Source organism: Gadus macrocephalus, chromosome 15, assembly GCF_031168955.1.
Source record: "Gadus macrocephalus chromosome 15, ASM3116895v1".
NCBI lineage: Eukaryota > Metazoa > Chordata > Actinopteri > Gadiformes > Gadidae > Gadus > Gadus macrocephalus.
In genome coordinates, this window is record NC_082396.1 from 18747926 (window position 1) to 18767276 (window position 19351).

At 43.4% G+C, this 19351-nt stretch overlaps 2 protein-coding genes across 8 annotated transcripts in view; one reads left to right on the forward strand and one right to left on the reverse strand.

Moving 5' to 3' along the window:
• Window positions 1-9478, reverse strand: part of cep170aa (centrosomal protein 170Aa) — a 51006-nt gene extending 41528 nt beyond the window's left edge. For 3 of the 6 annotated variants that reach the window (XM_060072730.1, XM_060072727.1, XM_060072728.1), the window contains exon 1: window positions 9030-9477. The gene's annotated coding sequence lies outside the window, so the exon portion shown is untranslated. Of the gene's footprint in view, window positions 1-9029 lie in introns of all 6 variants that reach the window. The other 3 variants (XM_060072726.1, XM_060072724.1, XM_060072729.1) reach the window with 2 other exon arrangements.
• Window positions 9479-9709: 231 nt separating this feature from the next.
• On the forward strand, window positions 9710-17488 carry rtkn2 (rhotekin 2). Of its 2 annotated transcripts, XM_060072736.1 has the most exons (12): window positions 9710-10370; window positions 11130-11332; window positions 11662-11720; window positions 11844-11897; window positions 12072-12189; window positions 12469-12672; window positions 12881-12975; window positions 13314-13420; window positions 13760-13891; window positions 14420-14588; window positions 15029-15136; window positions 15395-17488. In XM_060072736.1, the coding sequence occupies exons 1-12, from the start codon at window positions 10236-10238 to the stop codon at window positions 16120-16122; spliced, it is 2112 nt and encodes a 703-aa protein (XP_059928719.1). In that variant the 5' UTR covers window positions 9710-10235; the 3' UTR covers window positions 16123-17488. The 2 variants fall into 2 exon arrangements, with proteins under 2 accessions (XP_059928719.1, XP_059928720.1); XM_060072737.1 differs by lacking the exons at window positions 9710-10370; window positions 11130-11332 and adding an exon at window positions 11346-11366.
• The last annotated feature ends 1863 nt before the right edge of the window (window positions 17489-19351 follow it).

Consider the following 19351-nt stretch of genomic DNA (forward strand, 5'->3'; position numbering starts at 1 on the left):
CTGACCTCAAGTATAAGTGTCTTTTGGATGAAGGTGCCTCCTAAATTAATAGATGAAATACAAAAGGAAAACCTTGGAAGTAAAACTGGAAAATGTATATATTGGCCAGATTAGGGATACTTCATAGATTCAGAACCGACGTTTTGTCATCATAAAATCGTTATTGTAATACAAATAGCGATTTTTTTTTGACTGGGTTAGACTTTGGGTTAGACTTTTTTCCATCAGTCTAACCCAGTCTTCTCTTGGCCCAGCTTTCCTGATCAAATTTTCTTAGACGTAATCTCGGGAGAACTATGCTTGCCTGCTAGAAGGGCCGAGAACTACAAACCACTGGTTCCGCAAATTTGCCCACCAATAAGGAATGAGGGGGGGCAGGAGCTTGCGTACGAGATGTAAACACAATGTTCCCCATGTTTCTTCACCACTTAGCTAGGGAACAAATTTGCGATGTGAAACAGCCGAAGTGGATTTTGAAAATCTATTGTTGGATTCGGCCATTCGGGGCTATTTGTACGAGCCAGAATACAGCCAGGAAGAATTGACACAAATGGAGGAGGAGGCTGCTGCGGCTGCAGCTGACCACGCCTTGCCTGTTGCCGGGGACGAGGAGCCGGAGCGTACCGCTCTGTTCGCCTATAGACACTAACACAGAGTCCCTGTGCTGCAGCGAATTTCAGCGATGCCAGTTTCTTCTAGAAAAAATTGCTGAATCTGGCGAGGACGGGGCCGTGTGTAACCTCACCCAGGTTTCACGCCTTAGGGCTAAAAAAATAAAAAGTTTGGTTCCTGTTGGTTGTCAGTTGAGGTCATGGGTAGGTAGGGGATTTATTTTATTTTTTCCAGCGGCAGCGAATGATAGGTAGGTTGTTTTCATTTAAAAACGATAAAATTCGCTCATCCTTGTACAGAATGAAGAGGTGCTGTACCAAAACGTGATTATAGTTTGCATAAAAAAAAAAAAAAAAAACTTTTTTTTTTTTTTTTTTTTAAAGCTCATAAAATAATTTGGGTCGCACATAAATTGACAGGGTCGGTCGGAAACCGGAACCAACCAAAAGGCCTTATCGATAACTACCCACTGCACCGTCCGGCAACGGATGACGGAAGGCGTGGCTGACGGATGGGGGAGTAGTCTTTGGCATACGTCAGCCAAGCCCGACATATACGATCTGATTGGATGACGGATACGTCGCTGCCTGAAAAGTTTAAAAAATTTCCTGTGTTGTCCAGGCCATCAGAGCTAATTACCCAGCTAGTTGATCTCTTCAACACAACTCTTATACAACTTCAACATGCTTGCTCACTTTGTCCACACTAATGTTTATCCCAAACAAATGTTATTTGAGAACGACCGATATATCAGTTGGGCAATTTCATCGGCCTATCATAGATGTATCGTATCGGCGTATGTTTGCCGATATAAATAAATACTTTAGTAATGTTGTCAATTTATTAATGCCATAATGTAATTACTTCTTTATATGTTCTCTACTGCAGTGTTCAATGTCTATGCTTTAACTGAGCACATCCCAATAAACACTCCCAACACTAAGTCACATCATGGTGTGAAGGTCAGCAGCTCGTCCCGTAGAGTTAATTGGTTCCTTTAGCCCATGATTTGAATGCGATGTTGCTGTGGCGTGAAGTCTTGCTTGAGGGTAAGCAGCAAAGCCCAAAGAGCTGCTCCGACCAGGACTCAAGAATATACAGAATAACGGCTCATATATATATATTTTGAATATCGGTCGATGCATCGATATTTTTCCTCCATAATATCGGTATCGGCCCTTCAAATCCAGTTTGGTCGGACTCTAATGGCGATGGCTGGATGGCTTCTGTTCTATGGTTCTGTTTGTCACAAGTCCACATGATGCGGCGTCCCTAACCGGTAAGGTCTGACAAATTACCCTCTTAGGTATAAACCTTGATTTCACAGTTTGTTCCCATGTCCGAAATCTAGGTTATTTCCTAACCTTCAAATACTGAGATTGTGCATCAAAGAAACCTTAATGTTTATAGTTGAAGGAAGTCCCTTAAAAGCGCAGGGACTCTGTCACACACAACGCCAAGTTGAATCCATCAGAGTGGGAATTAAAGAGTATTGAGCTAAGCCTTTGCCCCTTGACCTCATACGGGCAAAGTGTGTCCATCCCATAATCTCAGAGGGAAAGGTTTAATGAGGTCTAATCAAGTGCTCACCTCTGATTTCCACTTGCCTTCAGCCAATTCGAATGAGACCATGCACTGCACACAACAACTCTTCAGCTGTTTCATCATTAGCTCTAGTAAGAATCTATAAAGGCTTTGCAAGCAAGCAACATTCAAATTAAACTTTCAAGCAATGAGGTGCACAGTAATGTATGCTTTTTGGCTATCTTTTTCAGGCAAATTTTAATTTTGTCAAATATGAAATAATAACATTAAAGATGAATTGAGTTGAGGCTATTGCTTTTGCGTCATTACAAATGTATTCATAGCATTCTCCTTTTGAGAGGAGTTGAAGGCCCCGTCAGGGCAGTTACCTAACGGTTTACCAGCCATCGGCACCAACAATTATTGCCTGGTGGTTCCTCCTGCCTCCCTTATCCGGGAGCTGTCATCATGAGCAGGCTCATTAACCACTGCATGTCTGCCGCAGAATGCAAGGTTAGACCCAGTGTGGTCGAGAGGAGGGGGTGGAGGGCTGGGTGTGCTGGCTGCCAGCCTGCAGCCCGTGTGTGTGTTTGTGGTTTGTCATTAAAAGGTTCCCCCACTTTCATACATGCAGGATATAATTCACAGATGGGGGATGTTGACGGGGCTTGTATTTTACCTTAAGTCAGCATTAACTCCCACTTTACAGGGCTACACATGTGCTGCTGCCTGCTGGTTTTATCAAACTGTATGTTTGAGTAAATGAGGGTTCAGAAGTACAGCTTAAAACCAAATGCTCAGATCCTGTATCAGTGGATACATAGTGATGCATGATAGGACACCATTTATTTATAGGGAACTCACTGAATTGGCTGATATCCATTCATATTAATAGTGCTAGTATTACTTCATTGAGATTAATAGTATTCAGAATGGACCATTTTCACATCGTGGTCCATCTTGGGACTACCACTTGGGTTGTGAATAACACAAATTATGGGTCTGCTCCTTTTATGTACCAGGGCATCAGGTACCAGGTTTGTGTTATGAGTGACAGCTGTGTTGTCCTCGACGACGCCTCTTTGAAAAGGGTCTGTCATATTGTACTGGTAATACTGGTCAGGATGGCAGACCAAAAGTTGTTTGAGTTCAACACTTCACATCTTCAGTAATTAATTGAAGAGGCAATGCATGTATAGGTTATGTCTGCCCTAACCCTACGTTGGCATGAGAAAGTATACTCGCACAGTATAATTGGCAATCAATGGCCAAGAAGTTTATTGACACGACAAGAGCTATACTTCGAGCTAGTTTCTTTTTGCCATGCTGCAACTTCCCTGTTGGGTTGAAAGGAGAAATAATGACTTCATGGCTCTTGGATGCAAATTCTGAAGAACCACTGCTGAAACTCATTCACACACACACACACACACACACATGCACAGAGAGACACACACACACACACACACACACACACACACACACACACACACACACACACACACACACACACACACACACACACACACACACACACACACACACACACTAAAATGACTGAGAGCTTTGTGCAAAGAGGATGGCAAGCGAGACAGGGAGAGAAAGGGAGAGACAGAGAGGGAAAGGAAGAGAGAGAGGGAGAGAGAGGGAGATGGACAGAGAAGAAGTATACAAAGTTTCCTGTGTGGGACACAGCAGGCATGAATAGTTTGGAATTCATTCAGTCATTTTTGAATTTTAATCGGGTGAATATTATACTATGAGCACAATCCAGTAAGACACAGGACACTGACTCATGAAATGAAATAAATGGGAAACACATGATAGACTGAAAAAGAGGAACATATTCCAGAAATTTGATCAGTATTTCCACATTTATATGAAAAACTAAATCCTTTTGTTTTCTTGTTGCAGTTGTTTTATATAATGGACAAAATGATCATGTGAGCCGGTGCTGAATAATCAGATTGAACAGCTTCGGCTAATTCCAATTAGATGACTCACAAGGTTCTTGCCTCCCATAAAACTGCCCTGTAAGCAGTTTGCTCATTTCAAACATTCAAATCCCTTCCCTCCTCCTTGAACAAGCCAATATCAGCCCTCCTCTGGAAGCGGACAGGAAATGAGGTCATGGTCCATTTCAACCTAATATTTTTCCCACTTTGACACGTGGCTGTTCATTGTGTGCGTGTCTTTGTGTGTTTGTGTGTGTGTGGGTCATTTCCAGATAATACACTAAAATAACTGTCTTGTCTTCCCCTACTCTGGCATCCAAAAACCAACACTATTGTCACAACATCACAACATTGTCCTGAGAGAGAGAGAGAGAGAGAGAGAGAGAGAGAGAGAGAGAGAGAGAGAGAGAGAGAGAGAGAGAGAGAGAGAGAGAGAGAGAGAGAGAGAGAGAGAGAGAGAATGGTGACTGGACAGGCAGACTTGTGGTGTCTGTTGGCTTCTACTCATACCATCAGCTAACTTATTTTCCACAGACAATTTATGACAGACAATCTAGCATACAAAGCTAAATTACAGGAAGTTTGCTACTAGAAAGAATCCCAACCTCAGGAAAATGTTAGCCCTACACAGCCCATAAAGTAAATTACAAACACTTGGCTATCTGCCTCCTTTAATACAGCAGCAGCTTTTAAATTACAGGTTATTCAAAGTGAAGGAGAAAATACACATGTGTTCAACAAAATCGCTCTATTGTGAAGCCGTAAAAGTACAAACGATCATTGAATCTCCACATCCATTCCCAAGGAACACGTGTTGATAATGAATGTGTAAGGTGAGCATATCAGAACAAAATAGACAAAAAGTAAGTACGTGTACAGTTTGTATGCTTGTATGTTACTGGCGAGCGGGTGTTGTTACTGACTGGAAGGTGTTGTAAGGAATTGGAGAGAGTCAACATGTTGGAGGCTATTACATCATGTGATATACTGTATTGTCCAGTAAGACAAGGCCCGCCTTTCATATCACTCAACCTGTTTTACTTATGCACACACAGCTTCATCCTCTTTTAAAGCCTCCAAATTCAAGTGGTGTATTACCTGATAGGCCCGTTGTATATGTTGTTGTGTTAATTAGGGTTAGGGTTAGAAAGAGAAAATCAAGAGTTGAATAGAGAGAATCAGGATTTTCAAACTTAACAACCAAGAAAGTCCCCTCCCTCTATGTGTTTCTCCGCCATCGAGAGGTGTTACATTTCACACACCTGTGATTGACAGGCCAGATGGATTCCCCGAACCAATTAGGGCGATGAAATCGAAATTGTCTCCTACAGGCGCAGTCATTCTCACAAAGCATTTGACTCACTGAACAGAGGGATGGCTATGCCATTTCTATTCTATCTACGGCACCTTGGTTTACACAGCTTGACTCTTTCACACAAAAGGAGAGGGGTAGTTCAGTTTAAACGTTGTACCAACATTGTTCTCCCTGCATGTGTCCAATTTAGCATGAAGGAATGGCTGGCCTCTGGGGGCTGTTTGGAAACACAATGCAGTACAGATCCTCAGGGCTGCTGAGAACATGAAGAGAGCAGACGAGAGACTCAGACACCCATGGGGGCCCCACGGCGGACAGACAGACGGACAGATTGAGAGAAAGACAGGCAGATTGAGAGACAGACTGATAAGGCAGACTCTGGTCCAAAATTACTCTCCTCTCTCTTCTGTCTGCTTCCAGACAGGGGGGCAGAAGTCATTCACAGCCCATTGTTTTCTCTCTGAACCTCTGTCAAATAACAACAGATGGAGGGCTCAGGGTTTTCTCAAGGGGAGATATCATGCATACAACCTACCGGCTTTTAGTCTTATCTCGGCATTCAATGAAATAGGGAGTTCTCATTCTATGTTATCATGGAATCACAGCAAAATTACTGATTTAGGATCAAACAGCCCTACTATTTTGTAGCAGAACCATGTTTACCGAGATATCAGCTCATTTGCCATCAGAAATTGATTACTGATCTAAAGACTGATTTGTGAGACTACAAAATTCCTACAACCCCATAACACTACAATCACATCACATGTGGTGTACAGGAACAGCATGGCTGCCGTGATGTGTGGCTAAAAGTGTGCAACAAAAGCGTTGTGTACACACATATTCACGCATACATGTCAACACTCAGAAAGAAAAGACCATATGGTGCTGAAAGGCCTCCAGAGGCATCACATGATCACACACAGACATGCTAACTCTTTAGACAGAAAAAAAACCTCCTTTCTCAGCTCGACTGTTTACCAAGCGACCCAGCCCCAGGTCTGAAGATACGGGCCCACCCCATGCTCAATGACCTCATGATTCCCGTGACCTAAAGACCTACATATTGCACCAATGGTTTCAATCAGTCTTGGCTAATGTCAAGCATATTCCTCAAAGTGGGATGCATGACATTAAATCATAGCAGAAGTAAAAGGTTCAATGTTATTGGAAGAAAGAAGGGGAGGGGATGGAAAAAGAACACAGTTGAAACGATCATGTGACCCACAATGCTGTCTGCCTCATTGGCTGCCGATAAAGTTGCAGAAGATATACAGTCAAATTAGTTGGTAGGGCAGATCCTTCTCTTTAAATAGAATGATTTAAAATTAACATACAATGACCATGACTCATGGCTCCTAATAATAACAGCCGACCCCGGAAAGAGTTCTTCGGCATCTACCTTTCCAAACAATAATATCTAGTCTCAATATTAGATAAAAACAATGAGCACTCTCATGTCGAAATCCATAATGACACTAGCCCATGCCAAGAGAAGTATGTGCTTTCACATTAAAACAGTGATGGATTCAGTATTCCTGGATGTATTTTGCGCATCCTGGATGTGCATTGAAAAATAAACCCTTGGAAAATACTATGAGGTAGACGGATGATGTGTTGCACCCAGGAAAACAGATGTGAGGGTTATTGGTGGTGTTATTATTTGAGACATCCACTGTGTGTGCGTGGCGTGCAGCGAAGGGTTTCGCAGACACACCCATGATGTTCCATTACAAGTGGAAAGTGATCAAATCTATATTGAAATGTTACCCAGAGTGAAATCACTCTCACTTTAGAAGAGTGTGAAGTGATACACATGCTTTTAATGTCTCAGCTCGGGTGCCAGAAGTGAGGCAGCCACTACTCTGTCTATTTTTAACTACAGAGTCCCTGCCACAACAACACTGGCCTGCATAGAATATAATAAAATAGAATAAACTAGGATATAATATAACTCAACACAACATAATATAGTAGAGTAGAATACAGCAGAATACCCATTTGGTCCCAAGTAGCAGGGCCTGAGCAGTAAGTAGGGTTAAGTCACTTCCTAAACTTCCTATAACACAATGGCCAACAGTCAGGCCGGACAACCTGCGGTCCACACCAACCAGCAGACCAGAGAGCTACATAAGCACACATCCCTTTTAATATACCCGGCATAGTAGCCACCAGCTGTGGCATTAATGTCAAATAGTACCATGAAGAAGGAAATGTGTATAACAGATAGACAGACTATGATATTAGTTTCAGATCTTTGTATGTCTCCATTGTTGCAGACACACTTGTCTGCTACTTAAATTATACTGAAAGATCTTTGCAAATGCAATGCAAGAGAAAAAGATTACCTAAAAACAGGATGTTCTGGTTGTCTACCTGCAAGCTGGAACAGCTTCTGCACCTCAATGTGTTATAGGCCTACACCTATTGTTATAAACGGTTATAAACTCTATCATTGGTTACCTTTAAGACATACCACTGTGTAGGTTAGGAAGGGTACACTGAGATGAGAAATATTCTCCATGGTATTTATAAATCACATGTTTATAAGGTGTGACTTACTGACATTTGAAATGTATTCTATTATTATCATCTTATATCTAATATGAATTTCCGTTTCAAATCATATTTTGGGCAATAATAATGCAATTAACGATAGACAAGCTGAACCAAACAGGAAAATTCCATGTATTTGACAGGCTAGCCTAGTAGGCTACTCTTATGTATTAATGATATGCTCGAAATGACAAGTATCTAAGAATAACCTTTGTTCGTGACCAGTTGTATTGCAAGCTTAATAATCCACCTGGCTTTCTTTCACCAACATGCTTGATCCGTTTTGAAAGTTGTAAAAGGTGCTAAGCTGATAGCAGTATACAACCCAAAACAAAGAGCGGATGGGGCGCACGCTACAGAGAAAACAAAGACCACTCAAACACACACGGGGCTCCGGCATCGATTCCACAACGGATCGCGAATCGAGGTGAGGGAAAAAATTTGGGTTAACCTTCACAAACAACATCCAAATGTGTCTGCAACCACATGCATTAACATGTTTAAGGTTTGATACGAGATCGTCCGCACACCGCGTCCCCTGACCGGCGTTTGTGCTCAGCATCACGCCTCCTGCATCCACAATGTGAACCGGCTCGATGCACACCATGTTACGATGAAGGACGGTAGGAACGATCAATAACCAAGGAAAATACACTAAGTCAACCATTTGAAAGGAGTCAAGTCCCCGTTCACAAAGATGATGGGCTAGTCATGCCGCGCACGACCAAGCGTGCAGCAGCAGCAGCCTCTGAGTGGAGCAGCCAGATGGGTGGCAGACTATTTCCTATTTGCTTTAATACTACATTGACCTACAAATCAAAAAACCTATGCATTCCACGTATAATGGGTGAAATAAAAGATTACAGGCAGGCCCGTGATTATGGTGGGGCCATGCATGTATCATCTCAACATTTAACACATTTAACGGGCGGAGAACAGGAAAACGTCCCTAATAAGACGGGTATGAAGTTATCCCCATGGTAAACACTGTGTAATAACCGTAACGTTAGACGAGGCCCAGGCGGGTTTTTATTGTGGGTTATAAGACAGCCTGCGACTTAGCTCACCCGTTTCCTCCTCGGTCCCTTGTTATGGAGGCTCTTAAAGCGGTCCTCTCTGCTCCTCCGTCCTGTCCTCTCTGCTCCTCTATCCTGTCCTCTCTGCTCCTCTATCCTGTCCTCTCTGCTCCTCTATCCTGTCTTCTCCTCGGTCCCTTGTTATGGAGGCTCTTAAATCTGTCCTCTCTGCTTCTCTGTCCTGTCTTCTCACCCTCTTTTCTCCTCGGTCTCTCGCTCCGGAGCCTCTTAAAGCGGTCCTCTCCGCTCCTCTATCTATCTGTCTTCTCCTCCAGCCTGTATCCCAATGGCCGTGCGCGCGCCGCTGTGCCCGGCCCAGTGAGCCCCGTGCGTGCGTCAGTCAGCTCGCGCTCTGTCTGCCGGTTGCTCAGCAATAACGTCGCATCTCGCGGTAGCGGTAGCGGAGACTGGCCTCCCACTCTTCCTCTGCGCCTGCGTTTACACTTCCAGCCTCACCGGAAGTAGCGAGCCAACCGGGCGCGCGGGCTTCCTGGACCAACGGTCACGTTCCGGGGTGTTGGTTTGCTGCTGCCTGTTATTATTTTATTTTGAATAAAAAAAATTATTGAATTAATATACTTGAACTAAAAACACCATTAAGAGTATGTTGCAAAATATATAATTTATGTTTTTATCCAATTTAATTCTTATTTGGCATTGATATATTTGACATGCTTTCTGGGGTACTGAATTCGGTAATGTGGTTTTATACTGGATAATATGATTGTATCAACACGTCCACGCTCGTCTATCTATAATAATTGCCATGTGCACATTGCATTGCAGCAGTAAACTAATCTCGCTTCGTTTGGGTTCGTTGAACGTATACATCAACTAAAATTTGACCAGACATATATAAAGAGAGCATTCTTTACTACTAAACCACATTTGTGAACTACGTAGAAACAGACGAATTTGACGTTTTAACAACAACAAGATTATTTGAAAATCTTAATTAGTTCATTCCTGTTTTGTCCGACAGAATGAAAGCATTCCGTCAGCGCGGAGGCGCTCGTTTTGTGTAAAATGGAAAACAGATGGGCGGAGTTCCAGTATTTAAACTCATATCCTTCTGTGTAGAAATGTTCCGCCCGCAGTAGACAAGGCGGAATTCAAACCAGGGCGCTTCCCGCGAGGAGAGGCGTTGTGACTGGAGGCTGGGGGCAGGGCTTCCTTCTGCCCGAGAGACCAGCCAACATGGACGATCCGCGGGACGTTCAAATCTTCAGAAGAAATACAACTACTAGATCTTCACTGTCCTCCTGTTCGGCTTTTGCTATGGAGACCAAGAGGAAGAAAATACGACAGAGCACATTCTTTCAGCAGAACGAGGTAGGCGATCGTATGTAGCAGGTGTCTGTTGACTCGCCTGTCAACATGGGTTATTGATGTGATCTGATGGTGCAAAGGCCAATCATAATGTTACTGCCCTGGAGACTATTGAAGGTGACCGTCTGAACGGCATGGTTATTTTGGTATCATTCATTTAAATAACACGTATCAATAGTGAACTGTTGGATAGCCCAGATCATTATTGAACCATAAAGTGAACCCCACCCTCTCTCATGTCCATTCAGTCCATGGACAATACTAAGAGCCATCCGATAGGGGAGGGACGTTCGGCTAGGTTCCTGCATTCATCCAACATCTAAAGGCATTGAAACCTGGACCTTGTTTGCATTTTGAACAGTTAAATAACATTTGAAATGTGTACATACATGAATTTTATTTTTCTCGTTCAACTAAGGTTATTTCGTGGCAATAGGATGAAAAGATGTCGAAGTCTTCTGAATAACACTGTTCAGATAGTAGAGGATACATTTGTTGTAGCTACAGAAGACGAATATCTAAGAAACAGGCTGCATGTGTCTTATAGCCACATGCAGCCCGCATTACAATAGCATGTATGATGTCCACTGGTTCTCATATCTCATCGTCAGACATGTGTTCTTCTCATGGGTAATATTCTAATAACATTTTTTAAATCACACAATCTTTCTCTCATTGTTTGAATTCATCAAACTGCCCACCCATCGAACAGATCCCATATTATTTTTGAATGCTCTCTGTGTTTGTGACTCTGTGGTATAGGTCTCCAATGTCCAGGGCAAGCTTGACTTTGAGCTGCGGATGCGTGACGGGGCCTACAAGCTGCTGCTCGCCAGCAGCAAGAGGGATCAGGTCCTCAACGTCTCCAAGAGTCTGCTGACCTCCAACGCCCGTGTCCGGGCCTACCTTGTTCAGCTGCAGAAGAAGAAGGAGGAGGAGGAGGGCCTGATGGGAGCCACCAGGAGGTTGGTTAGGAGGGGATCCCGGTCACTAGGCCAGGTCAGGCCAGCCCTAAACCCCTGCTTTCTTCCTAAGGACATGTACCTGAACCAACTGTAAGCTTAGGATAGGATATAGTAGTAGTTGAAATACAATTGGCCAAAAAATATTAATGGGGAAGACAAACATTCAGACAAACAAAGGAAGCAAAGGAAAGTTCAAATCGAAACAAGATTATCCAAAGAACTGAAACTAATATTTGAGATGCACTCACAAAAGGTTTTGAATTAATGGGAATGTTTTGACTGACAACCTTATCTGCATTTTCTGGCTAAAAGGGAATACTTTCTTTCAGTCTTGCAGATCCAATTTCAGATAACCGTGTGCCCTGTGCTGGGAAGGTGGCTATTGCTGGTAAGAGTATTACGATGTGTCTCCAAATGTTTATGTCATCTGTAAACAAAGCTACAAAAAGAATTATTCTCTGCCTCAGATACAATAGACACTTTTTAGTTCACACTTTTCTTCACCTTTCAGGGCTGCGTATTCCGTTGATGTGGAAAGATTCAGACCACTTCAATAACAGAGGAAGTAGGTTTTGGTTTTAGTTTTTGGTCCTATAGAAATTTCTTATTTTATTTGCTTTTAGTTTTCTTGGTTGTTATTTAGAAAAACTTCCTGTAAATATTTTTTTCTGAGATTATTTTTTGTTCAACAAACACGAGATCTGGTTATGCTATGGATCGGATCTCTTGTGTTTTCCAGGTTCTCGCCGGGTGGCGGTGTTCTGTGTGATGCAGATCGGTTTTGAGGTGTTTGACACGGAGATGGTGGTGGTCGACCGGTCAGCCACTGACGTCTGCTTCAAGGGAGTCACCATCTTGTCAGTGTCTTTAGTACTTACTTTATTAGAATAAAAATATGGATCCAATGTAGTATAAGATTCATATTTATATTCCAGATAGAAGGCACAATATTCACTTTTGTTGTTGATGAAGACATGTTGTAGACTTTAATTGCAGGTGTTTATTGCTTTATCTATTGCTTTATACCGTGTGTCTACCTTCGGATTTGTAGCTTAATTTCATCAATTGAAAACGATGTCATTATATATTTTTTAGATACTGTATTTTTTTGTAATTGCAGTTATGTTATCTTTCAGCAACGAGGCAGTACCCCAGTTTGAACTGAAGGTGGAGCTGTGGAGCTGCGCGGTGGAGGACGACAGCACAATTCTCGCAAACACGCCAAAGAAACTGGCCAAGAAGCTGCGCAGCTCAATGGGAAAGGCTTCTGGGAAAAAATTCTGCCCTCTCCTGGACAGTTCTGACCCTGGCAGCTTCCTACATTCGCATCCAATACCCCCGTAGGTGGAGTACCTGCTTCTAATAACTTGTCTCAGACAAGTGGTTATTGTTAATACAGACATTGCTCTTGACAGTACTAATCCATCCTGTGTGTGTGTGTGTGTGTGTGTGTGTGTGTGTGTGTGTGTGTGTGTGTGTGTGTGTGTGTGTGTGTGTGTGTGTGTGTGTGTGTGTGTGTGTGTGTGTGTGTGTGTGTGTGTCTCTCAGTGGGACTAAGTACAGCCTGCTGGCCTACACCACCTTGTGTCTGTCTGAGGCCGAGGGCAGCTTCCAGTCCCACTCGCTGGTGGTGCTGCAGGATGGTGAGGACCAAAGCATGAAAGCAGCAGAGAGAAAACACTATCACGGGAGCGACTGCTGCTTTGGCACAGATGTTTCAATAAATAATTTAATATTGACTAAAATATTTAAATTATTAAAAGCAGGAGTCATACCCAAGATGCTGGATCCATTGTAGTTTTTCACATATTCTATGTTTGATGACTTATTTATTATCCAGCTGCTCATGATATAAACGGTGTGTTGTAGCTTTTCATAATAGATACTGCAATTTAATTCCCTTGAATGCTTTCTGTTAATTGACAAATAATTAGTATATAGTGATGACATTTTTCTAAAGCTATACCACCCACATTCACAGCTGATTGGTCCTCGTGGCTGCCACTCTATGGGAACCTCTGCTGTCGATTGGTTGCTCAGCCTCACTGTATGACGCAGGCCACTATGAGTGGACACCTCAACCAACAGGTAAGCTGATTACTAATGGCTTAAGCACACCCAAAAACTGTCAATAGTAAATAGTAAAAATATAACTAACCTCTAAACAAGCACATATTAATGAAATTAAAGTGGCACATGATTATATTTTCAATATGTTCTGAAATAACCTTTTGTTTTGGTCGTGCCTAATGAAAAATGTATAAGTGATTATCTTCAGGTAATGGTGGTTGGTCTAAGATTGAGCATACTTGAATTCATTTATTTGAACTAAAACAATATAAAGACTGTTGCATTTGAAAAAAATAAATAAAATGGTGCATTTGACCCATTCTGATGTGAAAGTTTTGTTGATTGGGTCCCTTGCAGCAGTGTGTGGAGGGGGTGTTGCGCTGCTGCAGCATGTACTGTGTGCTCAGCGCCGGCTCTCTAGACTGCTACTTCAGCCCGGAGGAAATCACAGCCAAAGTAGAGCCTTCCCAGCAAATAGCCGTCAATAAGGTGAGTGGTAAAGTATTTCACAAGGAACCTCTTATCTTTATCTGTTTTCCCACTGAATTCACATTTTTCCATTTTCCAATATATGTAATCACCTGAACATTATAAGAATGCCATTTTTTTATTATCATATTATCCGTTGTATTTAATTAAAACCTTAATTAAACCCTCAAACTAAGATACCCTTCAATAGCGGAAACACCAGAGAACCATTACACAGCTTCTCATTTAGACATGGGTTTTTTATCTTCTCTATTGTGTTAGTTAATTTGGGTTTGGTTTCTGAAATTAGTATTGCCCCCTTTAGATCTCATCAAAGCGCTTATAATGTAATAGGGGAACGACAAAACTCATTTAAAGTTGTTATTGTTATCAGTAATAGTTCTTTACAAACTTGGACGCCGCCAAAACACATTTCCATAAACAATGATCTGTTTATGAAATAAAATAATAAAATGTCAGCAGTGTATTGAAAAACAGTTCCTCGTCGGGCGTTTGAAAAAGTGAATGCTACAATTCTTATCAACACAGAACACGCGCATCCGTGTGACGGAGAAGGACTCGTCGGGTCGGAGGTCAAACAGTCTGACCATCATCAACCCCTCGCCGGGGGGTTCTGAGTCGGCCCTCTTCACCATGGAGGGCCGGGAGGAGCTGGAGGACTGGGTCGATGCCTTCCACCAACACTTCTACGACCAGAGTGAGTCGCTGTCGGGACCGCACCCAGACACCCGCTGTAACCGCGCTCGCTCAGTGCCTGGCCTGAGCAACGGTCGTCTGGTTCATTGTTTGTGTATTCATTGGAAGATTAGCGGTTGGTAAATACTGTGTCATAATAACATGACACACTAGCACACATACAAATGCAGCGGTGTGATTGCAGGATTTGTTCAGATAACGATGTCGGGCGAGATGCCATGAAGAGTCTACAGTTGTCCTAAAGCTGGTTAGACTTTTCCATTTGCTGTACGAGTGTATTCTATTATCATTATTCTGTAAACATGGCCCCCCTCAGGCGCTACACTACTGCTGTTTAGCAGCAGATAGGTGCTGGGGACGTCTGGCATGGCCCTGCAGAAGGTTCACGTTGTGCGTCCCTCTGCCTCTGTCCCGTGTGGTGTGTGGTGGCGTGGGGAGCAGGCGAGTGGCTGCACTGCTGTGACCGGCTGATGGAGATGGAGGTGGAGACCCCGCCCAAACCAGCACTCTTCCTCACCAAACAGGCGGACTCTGTTTACAACGATCTCAGTGAGTGGGGAACCAGTGGCTCACTGAGCCCAACCAGTGACTGACTGACTGACTGACTGACTGACTGACTAACAACATTGACGGGGGTTGATTGCTAAGTATTATTGTGTTGTGAAATGCTCTTAGCACTATTTTAATATCCTTGATTTAGTTGTTCAACTGTAATGAAAGGATAGGGCTCCCTGTGTTTTTGGCACAGCATTTCAAATTAATCCTAATGAAGTAAATGTTATGCATATGTATTTGGAATCTTTCCAGGTATAAACTCGCCACGCAAGTTTGAGAGCATCACAGACATCATCCACAGCCAGATTGAGAAGTCAGACGGCCACTTTCTCATTGGTCAGGAGGAGGAGGAAAGGGGAGCCCCTAATTGGTCGACCCTATTCGACGGGTCCCGCCCCGTGGTGGTCCAGAAGAGCGTCATGTCACCCAGCAAAAGCTCCACCCCCTTTACCAGCCCCGCCCCCGGCGGCGGCTCCACCCCCGCCCCCGGTGGTGGCTCCACCCCCAACAGCACCAAGAAGCGCCGGGCCCCTCCCCCTCCCTCGCCCTGCGACCCCCCGCCCGCTCGCCCGGCACGCCCCCCCCTCCCCGCCTCCATCCGCCCCATCCCAGCCCGTCCTCCTCCCTCGGCCCCCAGCAGGGAGAAGGAGAACGCGTTGCAGCGCCCCGCCCCGAGGTCAAAGACGGGACGGCCGTCGCTGGACGCCAAGTTCTCCGCCATCATCCAGCAGCTCCAGAGGAGCCACCCCGCCGGGGGGGGAGGGGCCGCGGCCCTGAGTCGGAAGAATGCCCCCCTGGGACACCTCGACGTGCAGCCCCACGGCGCCAGTCACCCCCAGGACCCTCACGCCCGGGCCCCCGACAGAGACGACCCCCGGTCCGGGCCCCTGACGGCGGACCTCAGGCTGGGCCCCGTGCCGGCCCCAAGGAGCAAAGCGAGGAAGTCTTTCCGGGAGAAGATGAACCCCAAGGGCTGGTGAGGCGGACCGGACCAACGCAGGCTCCGGACTAGAGAGGGCAGCAGGAGCACTCCTGTTCATGTATCCAGCACTCTATCATAATTATAATCTGTATAATTATAATTATAGTGGGTTATTATAATCCATTATGCTGCACATTTTTTACCTACTGTGTGCATTAAATTACAATTTCGATTTTCTTTTTGCAATTTACTGATACTCATTTCCTGGTATGGCTTTTTAATCACATCTTTAACCAGACTAAAAATAACTAACTAGTGAAACTAGATTGGTTGGACTAAAAATTGATTAAAATGAAGCAATAAAGGCAGAGGCCTTCATTGCACACGGTTGGAGGGCTCATACGCCAGTAAGCAAATTTTCCACATCAATCCTCTCCCACACAAATGGAGATGATTAATGTGTCTCATCTCTGCCTCTTGGCACCTCGCTGTAGAGCAGCGTTTCCATTCAAATCTGTCTATTAATGGATCATTTGCTTTGAAACACTAACGTAACTGTGACTATGTCATTACCTCTGCAAACATGTTATTTGTTGCAAATCTGTAATGTGAATTGTTGGCTGATTTTGTTCTTAGTTTTTTTGTAACTATATTCTGAGTAGTGTTGTTTGTGTTTTATAATGTCGACCATGAATTCCAATAACCTTAATGCAACACAAGGCATCTCTATTAGCTAGTATGATGAAAACATCATGTAATACCTTGGAACATTTTGAACCACTCAATATTTCAACCACTCAACTGTCTGCTGCCTGTCATGGCAGATGGCCAAGAGCAGGGGACATCCTGATTGGCTGAAAAAGGAGAAAAAACGAAGAGCCTAACCGGAGTAAAATATTAAAACCACCTGCTCCCAATCTTGGAAAAAGGAGGACAGAATAGAAGCCCATTTTGAAATCCTCCATTATTAAAACGTTTTGTTTTGGCTTCATTGAAACGACTAAAATACTGAACGCACAAAAATGGTTGCAGCTCATTCTAATAACATTAAGCTTTGATTGTTTATTTTCTTGATTGTATTTTGTAGATTGTTCTCCATTGTAAACACTGACTTTACACAATGGTATATCAAAATCTATTTTAGAAGACTATATTGAGGCTACACACCCCGATGTCAGATATCATTATTGGATGGTGATAAGTACTCCCTTTCACCCCTGTGTTTATTAGTAGATTATAAAGCCGGGGTAATTGCTCGGGTGCCGTTCTCAAGCGGTTGGATTACCTTTTGTTTTCATGACAATGGGCATAATAGTTGTAATGCACTTTTTACCATCTTTTCTAATATCGTCATTGTGGGCATTTCAATAGACGGACTGTAATGTTTTGCTGCAATATCAATAAACGCGCCTTTTTATAGTGGAGATAGAGAGACCCTTGTTGAATATTTATTCCAGTTAATCTTGGATGTACTATGTTTTTGCACTTTTAATTAGGCCTGGTGCCTCTTGATGCATCGTGTGCTCAGGGCTCAATTTCCCAGATAATACGCATGAACAGCGATTACTGAGTAGTCCTTTTTTCATTTGAAAATGAAATTCCTCAATGTATTAAGGAGCACATCATCTATTGAGGCAACAGCAGCCTTCTCTATTGTACCGTCTCTATCCTTAACTGCATCAAGTAATTATAGATTGACATCAGAAAATCATAGCAGCCATTAAGGTAGAGCAGGAGGTACAACCATGAGGCTGTATTTGTTTTCCTAACACGCCATGGCTAAAGCCTCTTTCCCCCACACCCCTCCACCTAGAGCGTTCTAAGAACACCATGTCAGATGTGTTAGCCCTCGCCCTATATTAGCATTCAGTGAATTGCTACTAGTGTGCCCTTAAACAAATGTCAGGCCTAGTTAATCCAGAGAGTCGAGTGTGGGACTCAACCTATGAACAAACCGGAGCTTTGTCCTTGGAGCGTCAACCCCACTGCCAATACAACATTCTTAAATCACATTTCAGCATCAATCACCCCCAGTTAACGATCATGCTAAGCAGGCTCACAGCCCAACATGAGAGCTGCACACGGGTCTGAGCCATGAGGCCCTGGCCGGGCTGGAGATGTCCATGCGCGCCGTCATGAGATTTAAATGGAGATTTATGTTCGCTTGAACCCCTCAATTGCCATTTGCGGCTATAGTTCTTTATCTTACCCTCCATTAAAATGTTATTATTGCAGATCTGTGAGTTGGAAGAGGAGGGCTGGCAAGTCTGCCTTATTTTATGCTGAGTTTGTTTGCTGAATATCTTTTTCATGGGGCGGGTTTAAGGGAAGTGGAGGAGGGTAATAAAAGTCAGAGTGCAGCTTTTATTGCTGCTCAGCGCGTTCACACACTCAGACTCGCACACATACCGCAATCGAGGTCCATGCGCCGGGAGATTTTTCTACTGCAGCAAATACTAGAGAGGGTTAGCTGGCCTTTCGCCCAGAAAGGCCCTGCTGTGAAGATTACAGCAGAGCAGATTCTCAGAGCCACATAATGGAATTACAATAATAAATCCCCATTCGTGCTGCGTTTGGTTAGAAACAAAGAACATTGAATAAACAATCTTTTTTTTTTTTTTAACAAATTGTCGAAGACAAATTCCAACAGTGAGAAATGTATCTCTCTGATCAGTCGGAGCGGAAGACAACATAATATCACCAACCCAGGAACCATGTAGATAGTAAAATATTTTAATTAAATATACAGGAGGTTGTATAATACAAAATGTTTCATTTATTCTCTTTTTTTCCTCACTTGCCAGCTGGGTGATTGGTAAACAGATGGCCATCGTATCAAAAGAACAACACGTTTAGAATGAATGTTAATGAAACGGAGAGGGTGGAATAGAGCACAAACAAAAGATAGACATTATCTTATAGTTCTTCAAATGTAGTGTTGGTTTGAATCTAAACACGTTCACGTGTGACCTTGAACTCAGTATACAAAGACACACAACTACATTGTGCGACCGACTTTATACTACCTTTGAGCTATTTACAGAGTATAGCAGTTTATATGAGAACAACCACGCAATAATATCTACAGTGCTATTTACACTGAACGTAAGACAAGAGCGAGTGTGTTGCCATGGTTCTGATCCCCAATGGAGGCTTTGTACAGGGGAGGCTTGCCGGCACGCAGTGGATGCTGGCTCGAGCCTACGCATGATAACATACAGTACGGTTCAGTACTTCATCAGAACTGTGTTTAAGCATTATCCGTAAAACCTTGACACACAAACGGT